This window comes from Macaca nemestrina, chromosome 12 (assembly GCF_043159975.1).
Source record: "Macaca nemestrina isolate mMacNem1 chromosome 12, mMacNem.hap1, whole genome shotgun sequence".
Taxonomy (NCBI): Eukaryota; Metazoa; Chordata; class Mammalia; order Primates; family Cercopithecidae; genus Macaca; species Macaca nemestrina.
In genome coordinates, this window is record NC_092136.1 from 14,057,169 (window position 1) to 14,083,455 (window position 26,287).

The 26,287-nt window shown below is 41.8% G+C and overlaps 3 protein-coding genes across 17 annotated transcripts in view; 1 reads left to right on the forward strand and 2 right to left on the reverse strand.

The window, feature by feature from the left end:
* LOC105464605 (oocyte secreted protein 1) overlaps positions 1–11,680 on the reverse strand; it is a 98,060-nt gene extending 86,380 nt beyond the window's left edge. For both annotated transcript variants that reach the window (XM_071074557.1, XM_011712623.3), the window contains exon 1: positions 11,435–11,680. In XM_071074557.1, the coding sequence (XP_070930658.1) occupies positions 11,435–11,457 (23 nt within the window). In that variant the 5' untranslated portion in view covers positions 11,458–11,680. The remainder of the gene's footprint in view (positions 1–11,434) is intronic.
* A 12-nt stretch (positions 11,681–11,692) lies between these two features.
* LOC105464609 (mitochondrial ribosomal protein L16) lies at positions 11,693–16,331 on the forward strand. Of its 3 annotated transcripts, none has more exons than XM_071074556.1 (5): positions 11,810–11,881; positions 12,564–12,629; positions 13,596–13,732; positions 14,612–14,760; positions 15,628–16,331. In XM_071074556.1, the coding sequence occupies exons 3-5, from the start codon at positions 13,696–13,698 to the stop codon at positions 16,111–16,113; spliced, it is 672 nt and encodes a 223-aa protein (XP_070930657.1). In that variant the 5' UTR covers positions 11,810–11,881; positions 12,564–12,629; positions 13,596–13,695; the 3' UTR covers positions 16,114–16,331. The 3 variants fall into 3 exon arrangements, with proteins under 3 accessions (XP_011710929.1, XP_070930657.1, XP_011710930.1); XM_011712628.3 differs by lacking the exon at positions 11,810–11,881 and adding an exon at positions 12,024–12,167; XM_011712627.2 differs by lacking the exon at positions 13,596–13,732 and having other exon boundaries at positions 11,693–11,881.
* A 1,315-nt stretch (positions 16,332–17,646) lies between these two features.
* The window catches only part of LOC105464602 (syntaxin 3), a 49,549-nt gene continuing 40,908 nt past the window's right edge, over positions 17,647–26,287 (reverse strand). For 4 of the 12 annotated variants that reach the window (XM_011712616.2, XM_011712617.2, XM_071074555.1 and 1 more), the window contains one exon: positions 19,761–21,613. In XM_011712616.2, the coding sequence (XP_011710918.1) occupies positions 21,566–21,613 (48 nt within the window). In that variant the 3' untranslated portion in view covers positions 19,761–21,565. Of the gene's footprint in view, positions 18,621–19,760; positions 21,691–25,374; positions 25,489–26,287 lie in introns of those variants that run through there. The other 8 variants (XM_071074552.1, XM_011712615.2, XM_011712619.2 and 5 more) reach the window with 6 other exon arrangements.

Consider the following 26,287-nt stretch of genomic DNA (forward strand, 5'->3'; position numbering starts at 1 on the left):
GCACTTTGGGAGGCCAAGGAAGGTGGATCATCTGAGGTCAGGAGTTCGAGACCAGCCTGACCATGGCAAAACCCGTCTCTACTAAAAATACAAAACTTAGCTCGGTATGGTGGCATGTGCCTGTAATTCCACTTACTTGGGAGGCTGAGGGAAGAGAACCACTTGAACCCAGGAGGCAGAGGTTAAATGAACCAAGATCACACCATTGCACTCCAGCCTGGGGAACAAGAACAAAACTCCATCTCCAAAAAAAAAAAACAAAAACAGGCCTAAAATATACTCACCTTCAGACAAAAAAAATCCCAATTCTTAAATTTATACATATATATATATGAGGACACATAAATATACAAGAATCAAAAGGTCAGCTGTAACTATTATAGTCCAGAGCTTAGGTGTACAGCCACAATACACTTCCTAAAACTGAATCCCAGAATCAGATAGACCGAACTGCCCAGACACAAGCCTCCCATCTGGGCATCTAAGAGCAAGTACCTGCTCTCTGATAACAGTCTGGCTCCTAGGAGAAGAAGGTGTGGGCCACACAGGCCCAGGTCCTAATTTCAAAATTATCTATTAGGTAAATCTCTCTATCCCAGAAAAAGGCCAAGACTGTCACTGTAATAGAAGGAAATCTCAGGGGTGGTGAGTAAAGTGCTCTCTCATAACATAACATAATGTTTATAATATGGAAAAAATAGAACAATCTAGATGTCCAACAATAGGACAATAGACAAACTCTGGTGCATCCATATGATGGGATACTTAAAAGTTACTAAAATTCATGTTGAAGATAAATTCTTGCCGACATGAAAAGACGTTCGTGATGAACATGAATGAAGTGAGTGAACGAAGTGAATGAAAGCAACTCCAAGTGAATGAAGGCAAGTACACGACCACATTATAATATTATCCATGCTGGAGTGTTTCAGTGGTGATCTCTGTGTGGCAGAATTATTGGTGATTGGGTTTTTTTGTTTGCCTCTCTGTTTTCTAAGTTTTAGCCATTCAACACATAATAATTGAGCAACTGGAAAATGGAAAAAAAAACATTATTTTATACAAAGATTATTTTTGCTTGTTTAACAATAAATTGGGCAACCAAAGAGATTTCTCTGTGTGTGTGTGTGTGTGTGTGTGTGTGTGTGTGTGTGTAGAGTTTGCTTTAATAATAGAAATTGAAGAAACAAGGCTAGGGAGGAAGCAAAGAGAGAGAAATCACAGATTTGTTTCATATAATAAAAACCTTGTTTTAGCTACCTATCTAGGACTTAATTGTGTGTGTGTTCATCTATATTGGCAGAGCTAGAGACGGGGAAATGGGTTTGAAAGTTGTAATTCTGTTTTGAACAAGTGCTTTATTTATTTGTTTGTTTATTTATTTATTTTTGAGATAGAGTCTTGTTTCATCGCCCAAGCTGGAGTACAATGATGCAATCTTTGTTCACTGCAACCTCTGTCTTCCGGGTTCAAACAATTCCGCCTCAGCCTCTCAAGTAGCTGGGATTACAGGCACCCACCACCACGCCAGGCTGATTTTTGTATTTTTAGTAGAAACGGGGTTTCACCATGTCAGCCAGGCTGGTCTTGAACTCCTGACCTCAGGTGATCCACCCACCTTGGCCTCTCAAAGTGCTGGGATTATAAGCATAAGCCACCACACCCAGCCAAGGAAATGCTTTAAAATGTACTTATATTGGCATACACTATAAAAATGAAGGTAGTTGTCATAAGTAATTTTCTTAAAGTGAGAATATACAGCAAAAGAATATCATCTTAAGTACTTTGGGGCAGGAAGTTAAGTACCTTGGGGCAGGAAGTCACATAACTTCTGTTTATAAAATACACCTCCAACCTGGGCAACATAGGGAAACCCTATCTCTACAAAAAATAAAAATAAAAATAAATTAGCCGGTCATGGTGGAACATGCCCATGGCACATGCCCATGGCACATGCCAGCTACTTGAGAGGCTGACGTGAGAGAATTGCTTGATACTTGAGCCCAAGAGGTCAAGGCTGCAGTGAGCCATGATCACGTCACTGCACTTCAGCCTGGGCTGCAGAGCCAGCTCCTGTCTAAAAATATGTATCTTTTTAAATATATAGTGTAAATGTATATGTATAAAATATACCATTATATACACCTATAATATATATTTATATATAACATAATAATAGGTATATATACCTATTATTCAAAAATATATGATAGGTATTATATATAGGTTTATGTATAATAAATACACCTATTATATATAAATGTATACAAATACATATCTATGTAATACACAATATTATAGTTATGTATTATATATTATATACTAATATAATATTTATGTGATGATATATGATATATAAACATATCATACATGTGACATATAAATATATATTATGTATTTATATATCATGTGATATATATGCTTGTATATCATATATGTATCTTATACATATATAAGCTTATATATCATATATATGAGTGAATATATATAAAAATACCCATTTTCCAAGACTTATTTCCATTTCTTAATATGTTTCCAATACATTTTCCAGCTTGTTTCCATTTGTCATTATCTCACAGATTAAGGATTTCTACTCTTTCCTCGTACATTCCCAATTCATAAACACAGTTTAAGGATTTTTTTCCAAGCATTGCTTCTCTTGTTTCTCTTGCCCATAATTCCCATGTTATAGTCATTTAGCACCAGCTAAGAAGAAACAGTCAATTGGGTGACTTATTAATATACAGTACCTGATTTCTTTTAAAAAGGTGGTAACGATGAAACAGAATACCCCTGAAACAAAGCCACAGCCTACAACCAACTGACCTTTGACAAAGTCAACAGAATAAACAATGGGGAAGGATATCCTACTCAATAAATATTACTGCCATATGCAGAAGAATAAAATGGGATCCCTACCTCTCACCATATACAAAAATTAACTCAAAATGGATTAAAGACTTAAATGTAAGACTTCAAACTACAAGAATCCTAGAAGAAACTCGAGGAAATACCCTTCTAGACATTGGCCTAGGCAAAGAATTTATGACTAAGCCCTCAAAAGCAAATGCAACAAAAACAAAAACTGACAATTGAGACCTAATTAGACTAAAACTCTTCTGTTCAGCAAAACAAATTACCGTCTGGGCATCGTGGCTCATGCCAGTAATCCCAGCACTTTGGGAGGGTGAGGTGGGCAGATCACTTGAGGTCAGGAGTTTGAAACCAGCCTGGGCAACACGGTGAAATGCCATATCTACTAAAAATACAAATATTAGCCAGGCATGGTGGTGGGCACCTATAATCCCAGTTACTTGGGAGGCTGAGGCAGGAGAATTGCTTGAACCTGGGAGGCAGAGGTTGCGTGAGCTGAGATTGCGCCACTGCACTCCAGCCTGCGCAACAAAAGGAGACTCTGTCTCAAAATAAATAAATAAATAAAAATAAAAATAAAAACAACCAAGAAAAAAAAAAAGAAGTTACCAACAGAGTAAACAGACAACCTGCAGAATGGGAGAAAATATTTGCAAACTGTGAATCCAGCAAAGAACTAACATCCAGAATCTATAAGGAACTTAAACAAATAAAAAAAAAAAACAAACAATACCATTAAAAAGTAGGCAAAGTACATGAACAGAGACTTCTCAAAAGAAAACATACAAGCAGCCAACAAACATATGAAAAAATGTTCTACATCGTTAATCATCAAAGAGATGCACATCAAAATCACAATGAGAGGCCATATCACACAAGTCAGAATGGATATTATTAAATGATCAATAAATAACAGATGTTGGCAAGGTTGAGGAGAAAAGGAAATGCTAATACACTGTTGGTGGAAATGCAAATTAGTTCAGCTCCTATGAAAAGCGGTTTGGAGATTTCTCAAAGAACTAAAAATAGAATTACCATTCAACCCAGAAATCTCATTACTGCATATACACCCAAAGGAAAACAAATTCTCTGCCAAAAAGACACCTGCACTCATATGTTGATCACAACACTATTCACAATAGCAAAGACATGGAATCAACCCAGGTGCCCATGACGGTGGATTGCATAAAGAAAATATGTTACATATAGATCATGGAATACTACATAGCCATAAAAAAAATGAAATCATGTTTGTAGCAGCATGGATGCAGCTGGAGGCTGCAATCCTAAATGAATTAATGCAGAAAGAGAAAACCAAATATTGAATGTTCTCCCTTATAAGTGGGAGCTAAGGCTGAGGGGAGTGGCTCACACCTGTAATCCCAGCATGTTGGGAGGCCAAGTTGGGAAGATTGCTTGAGCCCAGGAGTTCGCAGACCAGCTGGGGTAACATAACGAAATACTGTCTCTATGAAAAATTTAAACATTCGCAGGGCATAGTAGCACATGTGTATAATGACAGCTACTTGGGAGGGTAAAGTGGGAGGATCACTTGGGCCAGAGAGGTTGAAGCTGCAGTGAGCAATGATCACACCACTGAACTCCAGTCTGGGTGACAGAGCAAGACCCCATCTCAAAAAAACATAAAAAATAAAATAAGTGGAAGCTAAACGTTGAGTACACATGGACACAGAGATGGAAACAATAAACACTGGAGACGAGACGGGAAGCAGTGGGGCAAGCGTTGAAAAACTACCTATCAGGTACTATGTTCACTACTTGAGTGACAGGATCATTAGAAGCCCAAACCACAGCATCATGCAATATACCTATGTAACAAACCTGCACGTGTAACCCCTGAATCTAAAATAAAAAATAAAAATAAAAATAAAATTTTAAAAATGATGGATGCGGCCGGGCGCGGTGGCTCACGCCTGTAATCTCAGCACTTTGGGAGGCCGAGGCGGGAGGATCACGAGGTCAGGAGATCGAGACCATCCTGGCTAACACAGTGAAACCCTGTCTCTACTAAAAATACAAAAGAATTAGCCGGGCGCGGGGACAGGCGCCTGTGGTCCCAGCTACTCGGGAGGCTGAGGCAGGAGAACGGCGTGAACCCGGGAGGCGGAGCTTGCGGTGAGCAGAGATTGCGCCGCTGCACGCCAGCCTGGGCGACAGAGTGAGACTCCGTCTCAAAAAAAAAAAAAAAAAAAAAAAAAAAAAAAAGAATGGATGCACATAGATTTGGAAGACGAAGCAAATACATTTATTAAACACTGTAGTGTTTCATTTCACTTGGAAATGTAATGTTTACTTCCATTTTTATGAGGGGAGCTTTATGGAAAGATGCATTTGTGTTTATTATGCACTCTGTTTTATGTTGGGTAGTGGTAAACTCTCATAGGAATTAATGAGAAGAAATGTGTAATATGATAACTGTTTTCCTTCATATTATTTCATATGATTATCATTAGAGGGAATTGTTACACTTTAATTCATTCTTCTCTATTACACTCAATACATTAAGATAGAGAGCTTATTATAAGCAGTATGCATATCTCAGAGAATACAATATATATTTTGAAGTTAGAATGCAAATTCTAACTTCAAATATTATAGTCATTTAGACTATGTTGGAAAACATAGTCTACAGATACAGTGTGAGAAGAAATCTGATCTTAGAATCAAAAGATTTTGAGTTATCACTCCTGTATTCGCTCATAAACAAGCTGAGTGACCCGGACAAGTCTCTAATGAACTCAAAGATCAGTTTCTTTATCTATATAATCAGAGATTTGGTATAGAATCATCTCTAAAATTCTCTTAATTTTTGGAAAAGTCTTAAGAATTGTATTCTCTGAGATATGTAACAAGCTCTCTATCCTAATGTATTGAGTGTACTAGAGAAGAATGAATTAAAGTGTAACAATTCCCTCTAATTATAATCATTTATGTGTGCTCATTGTTGCATAATGCGATTGCCAAAGCACGCATTTGGTTGGGGTTTCAGTGGCTATAATAAGCACTTTGTGACCTCTACTGGACACACAGGGTAAAGTCTTGTATGAGTCCAGGAGTTCGTAGATCAGCTGGGGCAACATAATGAAACACTGTCTCTATGAAAAATGTAAATATTAGCCCGGCCTAGTAGCACAGGTCTATAATGACAGCTACTTGGGAAGGTAAAGTGGGGCAGGGTCGACTAAGCATGACTATTTTGTGAAGATGCAGAAAAGAAAGAAGGGAAGCTTGTTAGCAAATACGTTCCCTCCATTTAGGGATTGTATACAATTGCACTTGCCTTTAATTAGATGTGTGAATAACCTATAACAAGTATGTGGTTGAAGTACACTGTTGAGGAACTGGAGCTAAATATCTGACACCTCCAGTCCCTTCAAACTGAGATCCTACAACTCTTTGAAATAGCAAAAGCCTCAACTTGGTCAGAAGTGCAAATGGTTCTGAGATTAAAATGAAAAAAAGAAAAGAAAGGAATGAGAATTCTAGCCAAGAAAATAAAAATAGAGAGTGTGGAACTTAACAAAATAGTTCTAAATTTTATCTCGAAGAACAAACATGTTAAACATAGCCAGTATGTTTTTTATAGATTGCAAAAACAACTTGATGGAACAGATATAAAAATGTGTAATAAAGTGACAATGACTAAAACAACGTAGGACCAGTCTCAGAACATGGGAATGGAAGAAAATGTCAAAAGGAACTCCCAAAAGCTGTGAGAATTTAGTACATTATAAAGTCACATATTAAGACCGGGTCCGGTGGCTCACGCCTGTAATCCTAGCACTTTGGGAGGATGAAGCAGGTGAACTATTTGAAGTCAGAAGTTCAAGACCAGCCTGGCCAACGTGGTGAAACCCCGTCTCTACTAAAACTACAAAAATTAGCCAGGCGTGGTGGCACGTGCCTATAATACCAGCCACTTGGTAGGCTGAGGCAGGAGAATCACTTGAACCCGGGAGGCAGAGGCTGCAGCGAGCAGAGATTACTGCACTCCAGTCTAGGGAAAAGAGCAAGATTCTGTCTCAAAAAAATAAAAAATAAAAATAAAATAGGCCGAGAGCAGTGGAGCCACTGTAATCCCAGGACTTTGGGAGGCCGAGGCAGGCAGATCACAATGTCAGGAGATCGAGACCATCCTGGCTAACACGGTGAAACCCCGTCTCTACTAAAAATACAAAAAATTACTGGGCATGGTGGTGGGCACCTGTAGTCTCAGTTACTCGGGAGGCTGAGGCAGGAGAATGGCGTGAACCTGGAAGGCGGAGCTTGCAGTGAGCTGAGATCGCTCCACTGCACTCCAGCGTGGGTGACAGAGCGAGACTCCACCTCAATAAATAAATAAATAAATAAATAAATAAATAAATAAAGTCACATATTAAATGAGAATTTTCAACTTTGAGAAAGAATTATGTTATATCCCTATCTCTGGCCTTTGTAAGCAGTATTAATATATTCTGACTTATCAAAGTCTCAGCCTCCTGGGCTCAAGCAATCCTCTTACCTCAGCCTCTCAAGTAACAGGAGGACAGACGTGAGCCACCACGTCTGGCCAATATTTTATTTGTGTAGAGATGGGTTCTTGCTGTTTTGCCCAAGCTAGTCTTGGACTCCTGGGCTAGGCAATACTCTCATCTCAGCCTCCCAAAGTGTTGGGATTACAGGCATGAGCCACTGCACCTGGCTGAAAGTCAAATTTCTTAAGACAATTACTGACAGGTTTTTACTGCATAAAAGTTATAAATAGTCCTACTTCAAAAACAATCAAGATATATTGAAAACTGAAAACAATTAAAATATACAACCAGCCGGGCACGGTGGCTCACACCTGTAATCCCAACACTTTGGGAGGCCGAGGCCGGCGGATCACTTGAGGTCAGGGGTTCAAGATCAGCATGGTCTACATGGTGAAGACCCATCTCTACTAAAAACACAAAAATTGGCCGGGCATGTTGGTGGGCACCTGTAATCCCAGCTACTCAGGAGGCTAAGGCAGAAGAATCGCTTGAACCTGGGAGACAGAGTTCACAGTGAGCTGAGATCACCCCACTGCACTCCAGCCTGGATGACAAGAGTGAAACTCTGTCTCAAAAAATAAATAAATAAAAATAAAACATATACAACCTAATAGGAGGTGCTATACTTAATACATAAGCAATTTTGAATTGATAAGAAAAAAAGCAAAATAATTTTAAAAATAGACAAACTATACAAGCAAATCACACACACAGAAAACAAATAGACAAAAATATGTGAAATCAAGGACATGAGAAAAGGTGTGACATCACTTATCATTAAGGAAATGCAAACTAACCTATAACCAGTATGTAGGTTATATTAAGTAAAATTCGGAGAACGCCATCAGAAATCAACTTTAGTTACGACTGGTTATCCAAATCAACTCTGTGAGGCTGGGTTGGGTTTGATTTTGTGTGTGTGTTTTTTGTTTGTTTGGTTTTTGTATTTTCTCATTACTCTCTTATTTAAAACATAAAAATTAAAAAGTTGTGTTGTCACTTCTAATCACAGAAAACATTCTCACTTCAGTACCTAAAATGTCTAATACTGTGTAACAGTCACAACTCTGAATTCCATTTAAAAGAAAAGTGACTCTGCTCCCCCAGCTCGGCCCTGCTTCAGATAGAGAGATAATAGTAAAAACAAAATGGGGAGCATGGGGTGAACCTGTTTCCTCATCTTGCACTTTTACTAATCAATAAGATCTTTCCTATCCCCAGTCTGTCATTATTTATGATGCCTCTGAGATGGTGGCACCTGGTGTGAGCTGAATAGGATCCCTCAAAAAGTATATCATCTTGAAGACCTAACCCCAAGCATTTCAGAATGTAACCTTATTTAGAGACAGTATCTTTACAGGTAATCAAGTTAACATGAGGTCATTAGGATGGACTCTAATCCAATTTGCTGAAATTTGCATTCACACAGACATATACAGAAGAAAGATGATGTGAGGAGATGTAGAAAGAAGACGGTCATCTCTGCGCTAAAGAGAGGCCTGGAAAAGATCCTTCCTCACAGCCCTTAGAAGCAACAAGCAACCCTGCAGACATCTTGATTTCGGACTTCCAGCCTCCAGAACAGTGAGGCAATAAGCTTCTGTTGTTTAAGCCACCCAGTGTGTGGTACTTTGTTTCGTGTTTGTGTGTTTGTTTGTTAGAGACAGGATCTCACTATGTTGCCCAGGCTGTTCTTAAAGTCCCAGGCTCAAGCAATTCTCCCACCTCAGCCTCCCAAAGTGCTGGCTTACAGGTGTGAGCCACTATGTCCAGCCTGTGACACTTTGTCATGGCAGATCTAGGAAACTAGTACAGCACTCAACAGTACTTTCCTTCTTAAAGAAGAATTCATAAAGCACTCATGAGAGAAAGAGGGTGCTTTAATAGTGATATCCAGTCTCTAAACAAAGTGCCACACACCGGGTGGCTTAAACAACAGAAGCTTATTGCCTCACTGTTCTGGAGGCTGGAAGTCTGAAATCAAGGTGTCTGCAGGATTGCTTGTTGCTTCTAAGGGCTGTGAGGAAGGATCTTTTCCAGGACCTCTCTTTGACATTTTGAAGTGCTAAAAGTCAGGACTTCAAGATATCAAATGTTTCACATGCACAAACACACACACACGCACATGCACACACATACACACACACATACCCCCCTGCTGAGGATCTCTCATCTGCCATTCCCTTGATGCAGGCAAATTCATCTCTGCTGAGTTGTTGGGTGGTTGCACATGATTCTTCCCTCAGGCCCAGGACATCCATCCTCACACCTACTCCACCTTCTTTCTCCCTGTCTTTGATGCAGTTCTGTTGGACAGGATGTAAGAAACCCTACCTTGGCACTCTACACTGGAGTCCACACCTAGTCATGGAGTCCACACCTAGTCAACAGGACATGCACACCTTTGCCCCACCATCAATGGAAATGTGGCTACTTCCCAACTGCAACTCTACTTTTGATGCCACAGGCAGCTTCTACCAGCCTCCAAACATACCATTTTCTCAAGCCGGTGTCAAACCCCAATGCCCAGTGTCCCTCAAACTGCAGAAGAATTATATTAAACTCTCTGAATCATCTAGAAATGTCTTTCACTGGGCTTGACAGAGCACCCCTCAACCCTTGCCATTGAATAGAGGAAGGCATGAAAGTCACAGTACACCAACAACTCTATTAACGAAATCTTTATTATAATCTCCAGTCTCCATTTCCTGTCTTGGCTTTTCTAGTGTTTTTTACAGGCTGGCAGAGAATGGGCAGCTAAAAACAGCAAAGCCAGTTCCTACCACCTGCTGCATAAACTCTGCCTAAGAGGCCCAGCACCTCACTTTGAAATGTGGAGATTACCTTGTGGTCCCAAGCAAAACTGAGGCAGAAACAATCGCATTTTAACATCCTGTTATAAATGTAACATTGAGTGGTGTTTTTCACCTTTCATATTGACAAAGCTCTAGAAAAATTATAATATCCTTCTTTAGCAAGGATGTTGATCAAGAAAGCACTCTGATAAGCTGTTCATGGAGGCCAATTTTGCACAACTATATAAAGTCAAAAGATTTAAAATGAACATTCCCTTTGATCCATAAATTTCTCCTTTTGAAAGTGCCCAAAAGAAATACAAAATAACAAAAATGTACAAGGATGTTTACTGCAGCATGGCCTATAACAACAGATTTGTAAATAATTTAACTGAGCAACAATAATTATTCACTATGATGAACACATTCATAGAAATACTTTAATATAACCAGTGAATACTGAGACAGAAAACAAGACTAATGGCATTGTTCTTTCTTCTTGGTCAAACAATTAAGGAGTTGATGCATTCTTTGCACCTGTTGATTTAATAGATGAGAACAGCTGAAATAGCTTTCTTGTAAAACTTCAGTAACTCTTCCAGTTGAGACTGAATTTATTTTACCTTGAAACCTCTGGAATAAGTGTAGACACATTAATTTTGCTCATAGCACTATGGTAGATGCTCAAGAGATGTTTGTTGAATGGTCAACTAGAAGCCTAGAAGCCCACCTTGACTTGTCCCGCCTTTCTGATCCAAACCAATGTATTTCTTAAATGCATTTGATTGATGTCTCATGCCCCTCTAAAATGTATAAAGCCAAGCTACACCTCTACCACCTTGGGCACATGTTCTCAGGCCATGGTTGCTCATATTTGGCTCAGAATAAATCTCTTCCAATATCTTACAGTGTTTCACTCTTTTCATCAACAATATTGTTCATTCACTGAGCTCTCTGGAATCCCAGACTGTGCTCAAATTCTGATGGTACTGTTTTCCTGTTGTATGACCCAGAACAAGTTAAATTATTTCAGCCTCAGGATGGAATCTGCAAAATCAGTATAATGACTTATCTCATAGATTCGTTGGCACGACTAACGAATGAGGTACTCAATGACACACTACAATTGCCCTATAAATGTTAAACCATTGCCAAATCTGGTATTCTCCTAATGTCTTCGAGGGGTCCCCTAGAAAAAGGTCTCAAAGGCTGTGAATCATAAGGGACTACCTTGCTAAGGAACCGGCAGGCATTGACAGTTGTACTCCACAGAAAAAATAAATAAAACAAAAAACTCCCCGCTCCGCCGCCCTCTCCTGGGGAAAAACTGGGGATTGGAAGGAGAACCCTAGAGGGCCAACAAGGCCCCTGGGCGTGGCTGGGCGGACAGCGCCTTTGACCGGCGGAACTCAACCTCCGACGGAACTCAACCTCAGTCGCTCGAGTTTCTTCCGCTTCCGTCGGGACTCCGCGAAGTGGACCGGTGTGAACACAACTTCCGGCCACACTGAGCGGTGTCCTGAGCTGATTCCAGCTAGCTACTAGAGCGCCGCTGCCTACCAGGGTGGAGGGGAGCGCTGTAGTCGCTGTGGGGACCTCCGCGCCGCCGGACGTCCGTGACCATGTGGAGGCTACTGGCTCGCGCTAGTGCGCCGCTCCTGCGGGTGCGCTTGTCAGGTCAGAAGTCCCTTTTGGTTCCTAAAGACTTTACCTCTCTTCCTCCCCCACCCTCTAGTGCTTTTCCTCTCTAACCCAAAAGGCGGCTCTGCATATGCTCGGTGAAGCACTGGTTAGGGACTACGCTATCCCACCGCTGATCTCCATCGTAGGGGTTCGTGCAAGAGGGTCACAACTGCGTCTGGGAGTCGGCGCCCAGAGACCCCGGCTGGCCTTCTGCGGAGCCTGAGCCTCTGAGCACATTTAGTGGAACTCACATCCCAACCTCAAGACTCTTCCGGCGGAAGTACTTTTAGGCCGGCTTGGTGGCTCACGCCTTTAATCCCAGCACTTTGGGAGGCTGAGGGGGGCGGATCACTTGCGGTCAGGAGTTTGAAACCAGCCAGGCCAACATGGTGAAACCCGTCTCTACTAAAAATACAAAAAAAATTAGCTGGGCGTGGTGGCGGGCGCCTGTAATCCCAGCTACTCCGGAGTCTGAGGCAGGAGAATCTCTTGAACCCGGGAGGCGGAGGTTGCAGTGAGCCGAGATCGCGCCACTGCACTGGGGCCTGGGCGACAGAGCAAGACTCCGTCTCAAAAAAATAAAATAAATAAGAATAAGAAGTAGTACCTTTGGCCCAGGTTGTATCGGGGTCCTGGCCTTGTTACCTTCGTCGTTTAACTTGGTTTGTCTTTGTAGATTCTTGGGCACCCCTCCCCGCCAGTGCTGGCCTAAAGACACTGCTCCCAGTACCAAGTTTTGAAGGTGAGAGCTTGCCTTTCTGCTGTTTGTAAATCTTTTCTCTGATGGAAACCAGGAGAGGGTGGGAGATGACATAGGAGTGTTCTTGTGTTTCCCGTCCCCGTTCACTCTTTCAGTAAATGTTTTTAGAGTGTACTGTCTTGCCAACCAATATTCTGAGCGCTAGAAATAAAGAACAAAGGAAACCAAAAAAGTTCCCTCCTCTTAGGGAGCAGCGTCTAATGAGATAGCTCCCCTAACGCCTGCCACTGGTGTGTGGCCCGTGGTCCACTCAGCCAGTAGTCAGTTGGCCTGAAATCTGGATTTTTGGCGAGGCACGGTGGTTCACGCCTGTAATCCCAGCACTTTAGGAGGCAGAGGCGGGTGGATCACTCCAGGCCAGGAGTTGGAGACCAGCCTGCCAACCCGGAGAAACCCTGTCTCTACTAAAAATACCAAAAATTAGGGGGTAGTGCACACCTGCAATCCCAGCTTCTCAGGAGGCCAGTGCACTCCAGTCTGGGCAACAGAGTGAGGCTTTGTCTCAAAAGAAAAAAAAAAAAACTGGACTTTTGATGTTCTCTCCAAATAAGGTTCCATATATGCAGTCATCTAACGATGTGTGAAAAAGCTCTGTTAAGATAAGCCACAATATTGTAAAACTAGTTTACTTTTTAAAAAAGAAATATACTGGAACCCTCAAAAAAATGAATAGGGTCTGTACATCTGAGGGTCTTCTGTACAGAACTGTTAAACCACCATATGTTTGGAAAGTACATTTGACTTGTAGGTGAAAGAAAGCATTACTAAGTTTCTCTGTAGCTGCATATAGAAGCTGAGGGGCAGCTTCTGAAACTCTGATAGTAATAATTTGATATTTCCTCAGACTCTTCTGTTTTGTATTTGTCTCCATTGTAAAGCCATACTTGGTTCACTTTATAAATTTTTAAAAATAATTTATATGTTAATTTTTTTCCCCAAATTGTCAAGGATGATAAAGATGTCACATGTCTGGCCTGAAGTTTTGTCCGCCCACCCAAACCTGGCACACTGACCTGTGCTGGTCTCAGCATGAAAAGTCCCTGCATATATGAGAGAAAGAGCATTGATCAAAGGATTCCTAGGTTGTAAGTTTCTCAACAAGAATGTGGCAGAGCTAGAGAACTTAGATATTTTTATGTACAATATTCTTCCACTACCCCCATTAACATCCAGAGAGGCAGAGAAATATGTGTATATATTTTTGTGACATGCTATGTAGCTTTGCTGTTGAACCGGATGGCACAGACCAAATTATAAGATGTTTCTAGCCCTTGGGTTCCTCTTCTATAAAATGGAGATTAAAAATACTACCTGCCTAACGTCCCGTTTTTTGATCTGGGTAATAGTGATGTGTGTTCATGTGTTCACTTTCTGGTAATTCACTGAGCTGTATATTTTCAGTTTGGCCCTTTGATATATCTGTGTTAAACTTTGACAAGTTAAAAATTTTTTAAAAGGGAGCCCTAAAAGAATATCAAGGCTATACAGTTGTCTTAAAGATTAAGCGAACTAATGATTTCCAAAAAATCCCTGTTACAGTGTTAAGCACAGAGTTGGTGATTAATAAATGCATTTGGATTCAGAGGACAAAACTTTGCTATCTTGAAAGTTTTAGAAACATTTGCATTAGCCACTGTCATAGCCAGAAGATTCCATTGTCACTAAAAGCATCTGCAAAAATGCAATATACCTTTAGAATTACTCTTCAGTGGTAACTTTTAAGACTTGCAGGCTGGATACGGTGGCTCCCACTTGTAATCCCAACACTTTGGGAGGTAAAGGCAGGAAAATCACTTGAGGCCAGGAGTTTGAAACCAACCTAGGCAACATAGTGAGACCCTGTCTCTACCAAAAAACGAAGAAAGAAATTAAGACTTTCTCCTGTTACAAATCTTTCTAGGAAGAAAATAGATCTTTTGAGATGTGTAGTTTTACTTTATCCTGGTTGTCTGTGCTCCTTTTAGATGTTTCCATTCCTGAAAAACCCAAGCTTAGATTTATTGAAAGGGCACCACTTGTGCCAAAAGTAAGAAGAGAGCCTAAAAATTTGAGTGACATACGGGGACCTTCCACTGAAGCTACGGAGTTCACAGAAGGCAATTTTGCAATCTTGGTGAGTGAATTCAGCATCAAGCAGCAATGGGATGGAAGCTAGGGAATAACAAAATCTCATAATCCTTGGGATAATTTAGTCTCTTCCTTTACAGTTTGTATTAGAACTGCCACCAGTAGCTCTTTAAACTGATACATACAGAGGCTACTGAGTACCCAGTAAACATTTGGGTTATACATTTTTTTTTTAATGGAGAATGAAAATAATGTAAAAGCAGAAGGAAGAGGCTAGCTAATTTGCCCCATAATCAGATCATGAGATCTTTTCAAGCCCTGGTAAAATAAAACCACCCACAATTTAGGATGTGGAAAACAGCTGTTTCCTTACTTGTTGAGTAGCTTCCATGAAGACTTGATGTCAGCAGCTACACAGATGGGTGTGCACTAGGATTTATTTTCCACCAGGCAGCCAGAGTGATATTCTAAAGTCCCCTTCCTGCAGCTTAATCACCCCCACTGACCTCTCAGAACCTCCTGCCCACTCTCCCCATTCCTCACCCTAATCCATCCACATTGGCTTCTGTTCAACTTGCCAAGCCCTCTGCTGTGCCAGGGCCTTCACATAAGCCTTTCTTATGCCTGGCACACTCCTCTCTTTTCCCTTGGCTAGTTGTTCTTTTTATTCTGGCCTTAGCTTTAGATGTCACATCTTCAAAGAAGCCTTCCCTGGCTCTCCACTGAAATGGGTCCCCCTTCGCTGTCTTTATTACTGTGTACCCTAGGCTTTTCCTCCATGGGACTTACTAAAACTAAAGTTTTATTTTCAATTGTATCATTGAAGCCACAGTTACTAGAAGAGACAAAATAATAGAGCCCATGGAAGATATCAAAGTCCGCAAGTGTTTCTAATTCTCCCATTCACTTTTAGGCGTTGGGTGGTGGCTACCTGCATTGGGGCCACTTTGAAATGATGCGCCTGACAATCAACCGCTCTATGGACCCCAAGAACATGTTTGCCATATGGCGAGTACCAGCCCCTTTCAAGCCCATCACTCGCAAAGGTGTTGGGCACCGCATGGGGGGAGGCAAAGGTGCCGTTGACCACTACGTGACACCTGTGAAGGCTGGCCGCCTTTTAGTAGAGATGGGTGGGCGTTGTGAATTCAAAGAAGTGCAAGGTTTCCTTGACCAGGTTGCCCACAAGTTGCCCTTCGCAGCAAAGGCTGTGAGCCGCGAGACTCTAGAGAAGATGCGAAAAGATCAAGAGGAAAGAGAACGTAACAACCAAAACCCCTGGACATTTGAGCGAATAGCCACTGCCAACATGCTGGGCATACGGAAAGTACTGAGCCCATATGACTTGACCCACAAGGGGAAACACTGGGGCAAGTTCTACATGCCCAAACGTGTGTAGTGACTGTAGGAGATAACTGTATATAGGCTATTGAAAGAAGGATTCTGCATTTCTATTCCCCTCAGCCTACCCACTAAAGTCTTTGGGTAGCTCTTATGCCATAACTAAGGAGCAGCATATGAGATGATTTCTGAAAAACAATGTTATTTGTTGATTTAAAAAGAAAACTGTATTATATTTTTATTAAATAAAATTTGAACATCACTTCAGGATATAAATTCTCATTGGTCATTCTTAATCCCTTAAAAGATTAAGAAATAGGCCTGAATGACTGTGAAGAGTTCTTGGTTCTCCTGGGGTGTAAGATGAACATGAAGGCTGAAACAAATGTTTGCATTCCCCCCATTCCCCTATCTATGATGCAAGTCTCACTTAAATGTTTATACTGCCTTTTATATGTACACACTTCAGGAGCCAGTTTCTGTGATATTTTACTAGGTTTAAAACACATTTTTAGAGTAAGAAAAAAAACAACACTACGTAGATCAATTGATTCAACATTTATTGATGCCCAGTTACCCAGCTTCTCACAATCTTGGAAGGGGGATGTTGGACAATATGCAAGGAACATACCCTTTGCCTTTTAGCAAAAGGAACCAATAACAAAAGTTAGAACTGTGTGGCCTTTTCTAGGTCTGAAATTCTCCAAAGAGGGAAGGCGTTTGGCTCTATGTTTGTGCCCCTGCAGAATCTAGTACAGTGCTATGTGCCATGAAACACGTAAATTCTTACAGCTAGTGAATGAGGGCCCCCTGGGACTCAGATCCTCACAGCTCCAGCTCCCTGTTTGCCCAGATTAACGTTTTCCAGACCTAACCAGCTGCAGTGTTCTATCCCCTATTCAAATTAAAGGAAGCACAAATTAATAAGAAATATTAAACCATTAGCTTTTGAAGGTGGGTAGAAAATAGCACTGACCAAAATATTTTTAAATCCCACTTTCTTAAAAAATAAGGTATCAAACAAATAATTTACTTTCAAAAGTACAAACTTAGCAGTTGTGTGCTCCTCACCATTGTATACTGTGATTTTTTTAATGGATTTTTGTTACATAATCACTAAAGATTATGCACTAGAACTCATATTGATATAGCTGGTTTTAAAGCTGAACACAACTGAACCTTGAATGGAATTGGGGACAGTATTTAGAACAGTTTTTCTTTATTTTTTTTTTTTTGAGACAGAATTTCGCTCTTGTTGCCCAGGCTGGAGTGCAGTGGCGCTCGGCTCAGTGCAACCTCCGCCTCCTGCATTCATGCAGTTCTCATGCCTCAGCCTCCCAAGTAGCTGGGATTACAGGTGCAAGCCACCATGCCTGGCTAATTTTGTATTTTTAGTAGGTATGTTGGTAAGGCTGGTCTCAAACTCCTGACCTCAGGTGATCCACCTGCCTCTGCCTCCCAAAGTGCTGGGATTATAGGCATGAGCCACCATGCCCAGCCTATAACAGTTTCTTACACATAAATTACTGGCCAGCAGTTTCAGCTAGCAACACAAATCAGGTGAGAGGTGAAGTGAGTGATAACCTCTCACCTGACACCTTTATCTGTTCTTTGTTATGGTTCACAAAGTGTTCTACTGATGTGTGAGTTCAGTCATACTATAAACGTGTTTCTTTTATTTTGTGGGCCTGTATTTCGTTACTGAACCACAGTCCTGGGGACAGCCATCTTCTCCACAGATTAAGAGGCTGTTGCTAGAACCCCACCACAACCACCCACAGAAAAAGCACTTCAAAGTTTATGTTGTGGTAATGGGGAGAAAGGTTGGTAGCATTTTTGCATAAGTCGATCAGCCTATTCCCTAGCGGCTTTGCACAGCCTCTGATAGTAACAAACTGTGTTCTCATTGGTACCTTAAAGAGTTTAGGAGCCAAACCCAAAGATTTGTTCCCGACTGAAATAAGAGCTTAATTATAAGTAAGTAAGTCAGCAGATATTTGAGTACCTATAAGCAGCAGGCACTGTGCTAAAAAGTGGGAACACAGCAGTCAGCAAGATAGGCATGTGCTTATCCTTAAACTTCACTTTTAAGACTACTACTGGAGCCTGAAAGAGGAAACAGATGTAGAGTGGTCAAAGGTGAGACCTAGAGGAGCTTGAAGAACAGAAGTACCCAGACTTGACCAATTCACAGCAGTTCAAGTAAGATCCTGTTGAGTCAGGTGTGCTACGATAGCTGCCCCTTCACAGCCATACTGCACGTGCAGGCTGTAAGTTTCACTTCCTAAAGAGGCACCCACTCCACTTTCTTCTCTACCCTGCAGTCCTTTAAGCCATCTGCCTATTGAGCTATGTATCTGTACTCCTTATCCCTGTCCTCCACCCAATTCTGTATAAGTTTGTTCTTCTTTGCATAATTCTTAATAAGTAGTTGATTGGTGCCCTGTTTCATAAGAAGTTTCATAATGGAAAGAGGAGAAGCTGATGAGGAGTCTGCGTGGAGAAGTGATGGTACCACAGAAGTGGAAGGAGGATTAGAAACGCCAGTCGATCAATCTGTGAGGGCTGTGGGAGATAATAGAAAAATGGAGGAAAAAAAAAATCATAGATTATATAGCATGGTGTTCGTGGCTGGGATCACCAAATCCCTCTTACCCGGGGTAAGGGACTAATACACAAGGCTGTGTTAACTTTCATTAACCTTGAAAGGGAAGAAATTTAATTTGAATTTACTTTGTGGCCGGCCCTCTTCCAAAAAGTTGAAGATGCACCTTATTAAGAACGAATTCTTGTTCCTTTTGTCACTTCCAGATACCAAGGCTCAAACTGTTTAGCAGGAATCAACATCCTTGACCTGTACAAAGCATTCTGCCACACCAGGTTATAGGACAGATTGCCACCTTCTGTCCCCCCATCTCCTCCCACAGACTACCTGCTAACAGCTCATTCTTCACTCACTTTTCTGTCTCTGAAACATCCCTTCCCTTAGTTTTCTCTAACCTTTATTAGCACCGAATCCCACCCAGATTAAGGCACCTAGAGTGCCCCCAAGACGCAAAGGTTTCAAGTAAGTGAAAGGCGGCCTGACCGTCCCCACAGATGGCTCACCTTTTTCAGGCAAATATGCTCCCAATGGTGGAAGCTAAGATGATCGCAAGGATAATACAGCAGATCATGATCATGATCTTCTTCTGCTCATCCAGACAAGGAAAGAAAGAACACATGAGAAACATCACTGCAAAAAGTATTCTGCAGGGAGACAAGTGGACATGGACATGGAAGAGGGTATGAAGGAAGAGAGCAACAGAAGGAAAAAGGAGATGGATCTGGCTTCTAGGACCCAGAATGCCAACAGAAATGTTATTTTTGGTGAGACATTCAAAAGTTAGATCAAAAGGATCCCAGAGGATGTTTGGTGTGGTCATTCCGCCTTCTAGATAACATCATGACAGATCTCCCCCATTTTCTCCTACAGCCAGACACTCCCAAGGACTGAACCAAATTCTTTTGGGGGGAACACCTCAAATCTGAAACACATAGTTACACTGCATTCTGTGAGAGTTAAACCTTATTCAAAAATTGCGCTTTTGAATCTGATCCAGCACATGGCTTAAAAAGATGTGAACTGCATTCTAAAACCTGAATAAAAATCACCACACGGTGGCACCAGATCAGTGTTTCTGCATGGAGACAGAGCCAGAACCGTTTCACAATCAATACAAAGTCATTTTTATTTTTAAATTAGCAATAAAATAATCAAGTTTACATTTTAAAAATACAAATAACAACAAAAACCTTCACATGTCGTATTCCAAACTGTAAGCCCCAGGCCTCAATGTAAGAGGAGAGCAAAGGCCTTTAGTGATTTTGTCTCTTGTGGCTGGAGCCCATCCACTGTCTGACATCATAGCCATGGGCAAGAGGACATCCCCTTGGCTCTGTCTGAGTGCTGGATTATGACCAGCAGTAAGTAGCCTTTGCAAAGGAAGCTAACGGACAGTGCCTGGATTAAGGGTGCTCACCCTATCCTAGAAAGCATTGAAGTCAAAGCTGAAAATATACATGGTACCCAAAATCAAGGAGACTGCCAGAGAACAGGAGGGGATCTAAGGGATTTACCATTGGGTTAGCACAGACACTACACTTGAAGATTTCCTGGCGGCGGCTGCTGCTGCTTCCATGATAAGAATTGAGTGAGACAAAGAACCTGCCAAACTCATTAACCCAGTAGCAGGAAGAGCTACTGTGTAGCCTGTGCTGTCCCCCAACTGACTCAGCCCTCCAGATGAGACATCCTGTAGGCCACATGAATATCAAATTACTGAGGGATGCTCTCAGGACAAGCCTAGCATAGGCAGCAGGCGGGGAAGGGTGTCAAAAAATTATACTTACTGTCTGCTAAGCAGAAGAACTTAATTGGGATCAATTTAGCTCACTCCAGAGTTCTCATTTTATTCTCCCAGTATTCATCCAGAAAACAAGTTTCTTGATGATATGGGAAGATCACATTTCCACAGGGATTCATTTGCAGGTAAGCAAATATCCTTTACCCAATTTTTATCCTGGCTCAAAGTTGGCTTTCTTTTTTTTTGAGGTCATAATAGCTTCCATTTTTATTTCCTACTTCTTGAGAGACACACACGTATGTGTACATACATCTCATACACAATTAGAATACATCTGGAACACATGAGTGAATACACCAGAGTCATGAAATATTTCCAGAGCTTAGGATTCTAGCACCTTGTCCCTTGCCCAATTTAAAATCCCTGATTATTTGTGGCCCCAAGGCAATAGTTTCACAAAGCATCGCTTTCTAACAATGAACAGCCAGTTTCTAAGACTCAGACATGGAAACATATTCCATATCCTCAGCCTTTTGCAAAGCGTAACTTCAGCTGACTGTATCATCCTGGTCCCTCCTTGAGTAAATACGAGAGACTACAACGCAGAGAAAAATCCAAGTTGCCCCCCAAGCTGAACAACTAAGAGCTTAATTTAAGGCTGAATTTCAAACAAGTCAGCTCTTCAGACTAAAAGGACATCTGCCAGTCCCTCATGTTTTCAGGACATAGGGACAACAAACAGGATTGGCATCCTGCCAGGTAGAAGACGCAGATCCAAGCCTTATTGTTGCCAAACTTAGAAGAATCCTTCTGCTTTGTTAAAGATACTCCCCTACAAAAAAACATTGCAGTTTCTGGGAGAATACTCCATGAGGTAGAAAAATACAGCACCTTGGGAGGGTCTCACAAGAGCTTTCCCAGGTGCAAGGCATAATCTGACACACCACAGGGAGGAAGGAAGCTGGGTAGTTCACACAGTCCAGGAGAAAAGGTACTTGAGAGCTGGTGGAGCAGGAGGAGGCTCTGAGGAGAACTCAGGGTTGCATCAGGTAGATCACATTCCCCCAGGGCTAGATTGTTAGCTGAGTCAGGTCCAAGGGTGGTCGCAAGGAAACAAAGGAACGGGTTGCACTCGCTCTCAGGAAGGCCATTCAGACTCCATTCTCATCTGAAGACAAGGGTGGCCACACCAGGCTGGAGTGAAATCAGTTTCTAGGAGGCAGGGAAAGGAGGAGCTGATCAATACACACGAAGGCGGCAAAGGGCAACAGAAGGAGTCAGCCACAAACCTAGAAGGTGGGGAGGAAAGACCAGCAATCACTATGAAATACCCAAACCCAGGACAGAACCTGGAGTTAAATATCCTACTGTATAAAGGACAAAAGGCCCTACTATGAGAGGGAAAAAAAATAGAAAAGCCTCTAGGCCTTTTATAAGCCTTCTCACAGGCTGTCCACACCCATGAAGACGTGGTGGGAAGGGACAATCCCTAGTGAAAACACCTGCTCTGCAGGTCCCACAGCAGCACCACCACAAAGACAGGCTGCAGGAGCTGCTTTCGGGTTCTCGATCTTCATGAACTCCCTGCTGCCTTTCTTTTTTTTTTTTTTTTGAGACGGAGTCTTGCTCTGTAGCCTGGGCTGGAGTGCAGTGGCCGGATCTCAGCTCACTGCAAGCTCCGCCTCCCGGGTTTACGCCATTCTCCTGCCTCAGCCTCCCAAGTAGCTGGGACTACAGGCGCCCGCCACCTCGCCCGGCTAGTTTTTTGTATTTTTAGTAGAGACGGGGTTTCACCATGTTAGCCAGGATGGTCTCGATCTCCTGACCTCGTGATCCGCCCGTCTCGGCCTCCCAAAGTGCTGGGATTACAGGCTTGAGCCACCGCGCCCGGCCTGCCTTTCTTTTAGAAAGCAGAAGGGCACAATGAAAAGCACATGGAAAAAGTTCAGGGGTCGTATTATGGTGGCTCCACCTTATGAGCTATGTAGCCCTGGGCAAGTTCCTTAACTTCATTGCTCTTTCCCCGTCTGTAAAATGAGGATACTATGAACTTAGAGCAAGCAGCTGGCACATTACTAGGAAATATAAACACACCGTCTGCCCTCCTGTTCAGAGACCTCTCCCCCGTGGGTGACATGGAGGAAAAGGGGAGTCCAGACCTAGGCAACACATCAGCTTTGACTTTATTAGGGAACATGGAATAAACTACAAAAAAAGAGCAGCTTAACAACTGCTCAGCAATTTAGCAGGTTAAAGATACGTTAGTCAACCAAAAACAACGTATTAATTAGTCTGCTCCTCTTTGAGGAGTTACGTCCTGAAAAATAACTCATATACCTTCTGAAGTCCTGGAATTAGGCACCACGAATTTGCATATCACCTTTCATCCAAGGATATGGAAAAATAACAACTATTCTATCATTTTAAAATTTCAACATCTATTTCAATCAGATTGTTCAGAGCCAAAACAAAATTTAAACTTCACATGCAAAAAAGTCAAGGGCTAGACTCCAAGTGCCAGAAAAAAGGGGGGGAAAAAAAATCAACAAACCACCTGTCTATGAGAGGTTGCTCATCTCACTGTTGCTTATCTTTCAAGATGAAGTTGAATGCTCAATGCTATAATAAGCTGACTTTTAGATCCTCTGGTCACATGGAAGGAAGGAGGAATAAGAAGAGACACACTGAAACAAATATAAAAGGAAGGCACAGCTCTGGGTATTGGCAGGGTATTATGTGCCAAGTCTTAAAAATGTTTATACCTCTTATCTCAGTAATCCAACTTATATGAGTTGATAATAAAGACAAAATTTAAATGAGAAAAATATTAAATAAGGTCACACTGTTAGCTATAGCAAAATAACATAAACCTCTAACATTGTGAAAATGTTAAATATTTGAGAGGATGACCACAATCTCATATTGGAAATTAGATTTACAAAGAGATTTTAATGCTGTGGAGTGATGCTTATAATTTTGTAACTGGGTAAAAAACTATGGATAATATAGTCTGAACTATGTAAAACTATGTCTGAGTGTGTGAACATGCCACAAGGTTATCAGCAATAATATTAAAAGTTCATTAGTTTTATATTTTCTGTATTGTATAGGTTTTTTTTTTTTTTTTTTTTTTACAATACATGCTATATTTTATTCAGAAAAATATTTTAAAAGTCACTGGTTGGGCACAGTGGCTCATGCCTGTAATCCCAGCACTTGGGAGGCCAAGGCAGGTGGATCACTTGAGTCCAGGAGTTCAAGACCAGCCTGGGTGACATGACAAAACCCCGTCTCTACAAAAAATATAAAAGTTATCCTGGCGTGTTGGTGTACACCTATAGTCCCAGCTACACAGAAGGCTGAGGCGGAAGGAACACTTGAGCCTGGGAGGCAGAGGTTGCAGTGAGCTGAGATCACGCCACTATGCTCCAGCCTGGGCAACAGAGCAAGACACCATCTCAAAAAAATAAAATAAAATTTTGTTTTAAAGTCACAAAAGTCTTAATAGTCCCAATAACCAGATTGATATGCTCACTACTATTAAACGTGATTCAGGCCAGGCGTGGTGGCTCACGCCTGTAATCCCAGCACTTTGGGAGGCTGAGGCAGATGAATCACCTGGGGTCAAGAGTTTGAGATCAGCATGGCCAACATGGTGAAACCTCGTCTCTACTAAAAATACAAAAATTAGCCGGGCAAGGTGGCAGGCACCTGTAATCCCAGCTACTTGGAAGGCTGAGGCAGGAGAATCGCTTGAACCCAGGAGGCGGAGTTCGCAGAGCTGAGATCGCACCATTGCACTCCAGCCTGGGGCATAAGAACAAGACTTCATCTCAAAAAACAAACAAACAAAAAACAACAACAACCAAAAAAAGGTGATTCAGGCTGGACGCAGTGGCTCAGGCCTGTAGTCCTAGCACTTCCCGAGGCTGAGGCAGGCGAATCACCTGAGGTCAGGAGTTCGAGGCCATTCTGGCCAACATGGCAAAACCCCACCTCTACTAATAATACAAAAATTAGCCGGGCACAGTGGCATGTGCCTGTAATCCCAGCTACTCAGGAGGCTGAGGCGGGAGAATCGCTTGAATCCAGGAGGCGGAGGCTGCAGTGAGCCGAAATCATGCCACTGCACTCCAGCCTGAGACAGAATAAGACTCTGTCTCAAAAAAACAGTGATTCAGTGGTAAGTCTATCATTTTTAACAAATTTTCAAGAAAATTAATAGTCTCAATTTTAACATCACTATCCTCTAAGGTTCTCTAGGCTTTACAGATTAGTGGCTACCTTCTCTTACAAAGAGAAGCTAGGTCCACTATTAGCTGTGTGAACTTGGCCCTGTTATTCAGCATTCTCTTTGACTGAGTTTCTTTGTCTGTAAAATGTGCATAATACTGTATCTGTCTCAAAAGACGTTGTAAGGATTCAATGATATATGTATAAGGTGTTTAGTACATTGTCTGGGACAATGCAACACTCAAAAGTGTGTTAACTGTCCTCATTTAAGACCCAGTCAGCAACAGAGAAAACTCTGCAGATCCAAATCCCAATTCAGAGCTTCCTTTACATTGAAAAGGATACAGAAAGTAAAGCCCAACATCCATGAAAATCAGTAAGAATTCAGAAGACAGACTCCAGATCCAAGACAGAGACGTACCCAACTTAGAAGCATGCTTCCTGAGTAAGGGGAGTCACATGGGGTGCTCAGGTATGCTAGGAGAAGTGGTGAGAAATATGACAAGACAGAGATTGGGGACAGAATCTACAGGATAAGAACAAACAGAGACCTCACCCATGTACTGCAGCCAGAAACCAACAGAACTGTAAGGAGATAAAGAATCCACAGGCTACTGAAAGTTGTAGAAAGCTCAGTGTCCAAGGACAATCACAGGGAAAGAAGAGGAATTTGAAATTCCAAGCTAATTTCCTCTTGAGCAGCCAAATCCAGAGTCCCCAAGAACCATTCGTTTACTTACATTTCAGTGCAGCAGCCTCTTAGGCCACTCTTATTTCAGCCCAACGGTAAGTCCAATAATCAATGCTAAAATGCCCAGCAACACAACTACTAGCACAATGATAATTATCAATTTCTGGAGAGAGGAATAAGACAAAAACAAATCATTACTACAAACAACCAAAAAAATAACTACTCAATCCAAAACCCAACCCCTGTCACCTCTATATAGAAAATATCTTACCAATCTGAATAAGAGGCCTATGTCTCTACATACAGACATCCTTCTAGGATACTTTATTTATTTTTAAGACAGAGTTTTTCTCTATCACTCAGGCTACAGTGCAGGGGCATGATCATGGCTCACCACAGCCTCAACCTCCTGGGCTCAAGTGATCCTCCTGCCTCAGCCTCCTGAGTACCTAGGACTATAGGCATGCACCACCATGTTCAGCTCATTTTTTTTATTTTTGTAGAGACAGGGTCTTCTCCTGTTCCCCAGTCTGGTCTCAAATTCCTGGGCTCAAGCAATCCTCTCACCTCGGCCTCCCAAAGTTCTGGAATTATAGGCAGGAATTGCCACACCCAGCCTAGGACACTGTAAATTTCTTAAATTACCTCTAGGCTAGGAATGCCAGCAGAGGGAAATACGGGGCCTCTCTCAGCTCACACTGCAGTTCTGTGTATGTGGAGAGATAGAATCAGAGCCACTATCATGGGGTCTCTAAGGAGCAGTTGGCCAAGATAAAAAGTGACTGACTGATTTTTTTCGTTTTAAGAGGGAATGTAAAGGCATTTTTGATAGAGTTCTAATCTCCTACTTTTGTCCATTTGTCCCCTAAAGTACACTCCTACCTGTCAGGCCCAGTACACTGCCTGGATATCAGAAAATACCACCCAGCCTAGATTCACCATGTAAAATAACTATCCAGTCC